This window comes from Octopus bimaculoides, chromosome 26, assembly GCF_001194135.2.
Source record: "Octopus bimaculoides isolate UCB-OBI-ISO-001 chromosome 26, ASM119413v2, whole genome shotgun sequence".
NCBI lineage: Eukaryota > Metazoa > Mollusca > Cephalopoda > Octopoda > Octopodidae > Octopus > Octopus bimaculoides.
Genome location: NC_069006.1, coordinates 3,210,941 through 3,212,577, shown reverse-complemented (window position 1 = coordinate 3,212,577; position 1,637 = coordinate 3,210,941). Strand labels below are relative to the sequence as shown.

Genomic DNA, 1,637 nt, shown 5'->3' with positions numbered 1-1,637 from the left:
CTTCAAACTTTTTGACTTGCGGACCCCTTTATATTTCAGGCTTTACCTTAGGGACCCCCTTATAAACGCTTATGAAATTTATACATAAATATTTGCTTAAAATAACATATATTTTTACATTTATTTATTTAACAGTATTTAACAAATAGGTTTATTGTCAATTAAAAGATTTCGATTAAAAAACATATATAAAATCAAATCACCCATAAAAAGTATTTGCTGTCCGCGGACCACAGTTTGAAAACCCCTGTGTTAAATGACCAGGTCGGGCAGTACTCGATGGATCGAGTGAGAGAAATAAAGTGCCGAAGAAAGCAAGAGAGAAATAGCGGAAAGAAAGGAAAATGAGGAATAGAGGAAAGAGAAGAAGAAGGAGAAGGAGAAAGAATAAGGTGGTGGGCAGGAAAGTGAAAGAGGAGGAGGAGGAACTATCAGTTCGCCACGCGGATTGATATATCACGTGACCTTCTTTGGTCGGTCAGCTGACCGTCATCAAATCGTGTTTCCTCAGCGGGCACATGGCTAAGACAGACCGACAGACAGACCCGAAATCTGTAGAGAGTTAGTTAACTAACCAATTAGTTAATTGATTGCTAAGGAATGAAGACTGATCAACTGATGGCTAGGAATGCAGGCACACAAACTAAATTAATCGAAAGATACACTGACTTGCTGATAGAATAATTAAACCAGTTGATTGATAAATATATAGAAGAAATGATCGAAAGATTGACTAAGCAAGCTGAGAGAGAGAGAGATTACTAAGCTGATGGCGAGAGAATTTAGTCTAGTAGATGATAGAATGATTGACAGACTGACAAATAGACGAGTTGTTTATTTGTCTATAAGTACAGCTCACACCGAGAAGCAATGCATACAACAAGAATAACAACGAAATGAAATAAGAAGATAGAAGCAGTGAGAAAGGGTAATAAAACTCCGAAATAGATTCGTCCTGGCACAGATTGTTTGTGAAGGACAACCTCAGCAACAACTAGAAGCAGACGACGACGGTGACAGTCACAGCGATGTCAACACAAGAACCACCAGATTTATACAGGGACACGTACGTCCGATATCTCGGTAAGTTAGCATATATTTATCGGTACCAAACACACACACACGAGCATATATATACATACACACACATGGACATATATATATATATACATACACACACTCGTAAATACATATATTCACATTTACTTGAATATATACATCGAACCAACGCGGGAATCTGAACGTGATCGTTCGGCTTGCTAGACATCACAGCTAAATATCACATAAAACATACCTGATTGTCTTAATAAATATTGGGGTACATAAGATAACGGGGTCACAGAATAGGGTTCGCCACAACCTTCAATCTACTCTTACACAGATACCAATATATATCCATGTGTCCATATAATAACACACACATTTTTTTCATTCATTCCTCTTTAACCATACTTTGGTAAAACTATCTGCTTCGAGTACGATCCATTACAATGACAAAAGTACACAATTATACATATTTTCAGGATTAAATAAAAGGGCAACAAACAGAAAATATGACAAGCAAATAAACATGCAAGCATACATAAGGAACCAAATTTATTTTTAAAAATTAAAAGAACATAATTTACAAACGTAAT

The 1,637-nt window shown here is 36.3% G+C and overlaps 1 protein-coding gene across 1 annotated transcript in view; it reads left to right on the top strand.

The window, feature by feature from the left end:
* The first annotated feature begins 460 nt into the window (after positions 1–460).
* LOC106869574 (mitochondrial fission process protein 1) overlaps positions 461–1,637 on the top strand; it is a 19,824-nt gene continuing 18,647 nt past the window's right edge. Inside the window, exon 1 of the mRNA XM_014915372.2 lies at positions 461–1,083. Within this exon, the coding sequence (XP_014770858.1) occupies positions 1,029–1,083 (55 nt within the window). The 5' untranslated portion in view covers positions 461–1,028. The remainder of the gene's footprint in view (positions 1,084–1,637) is intronic.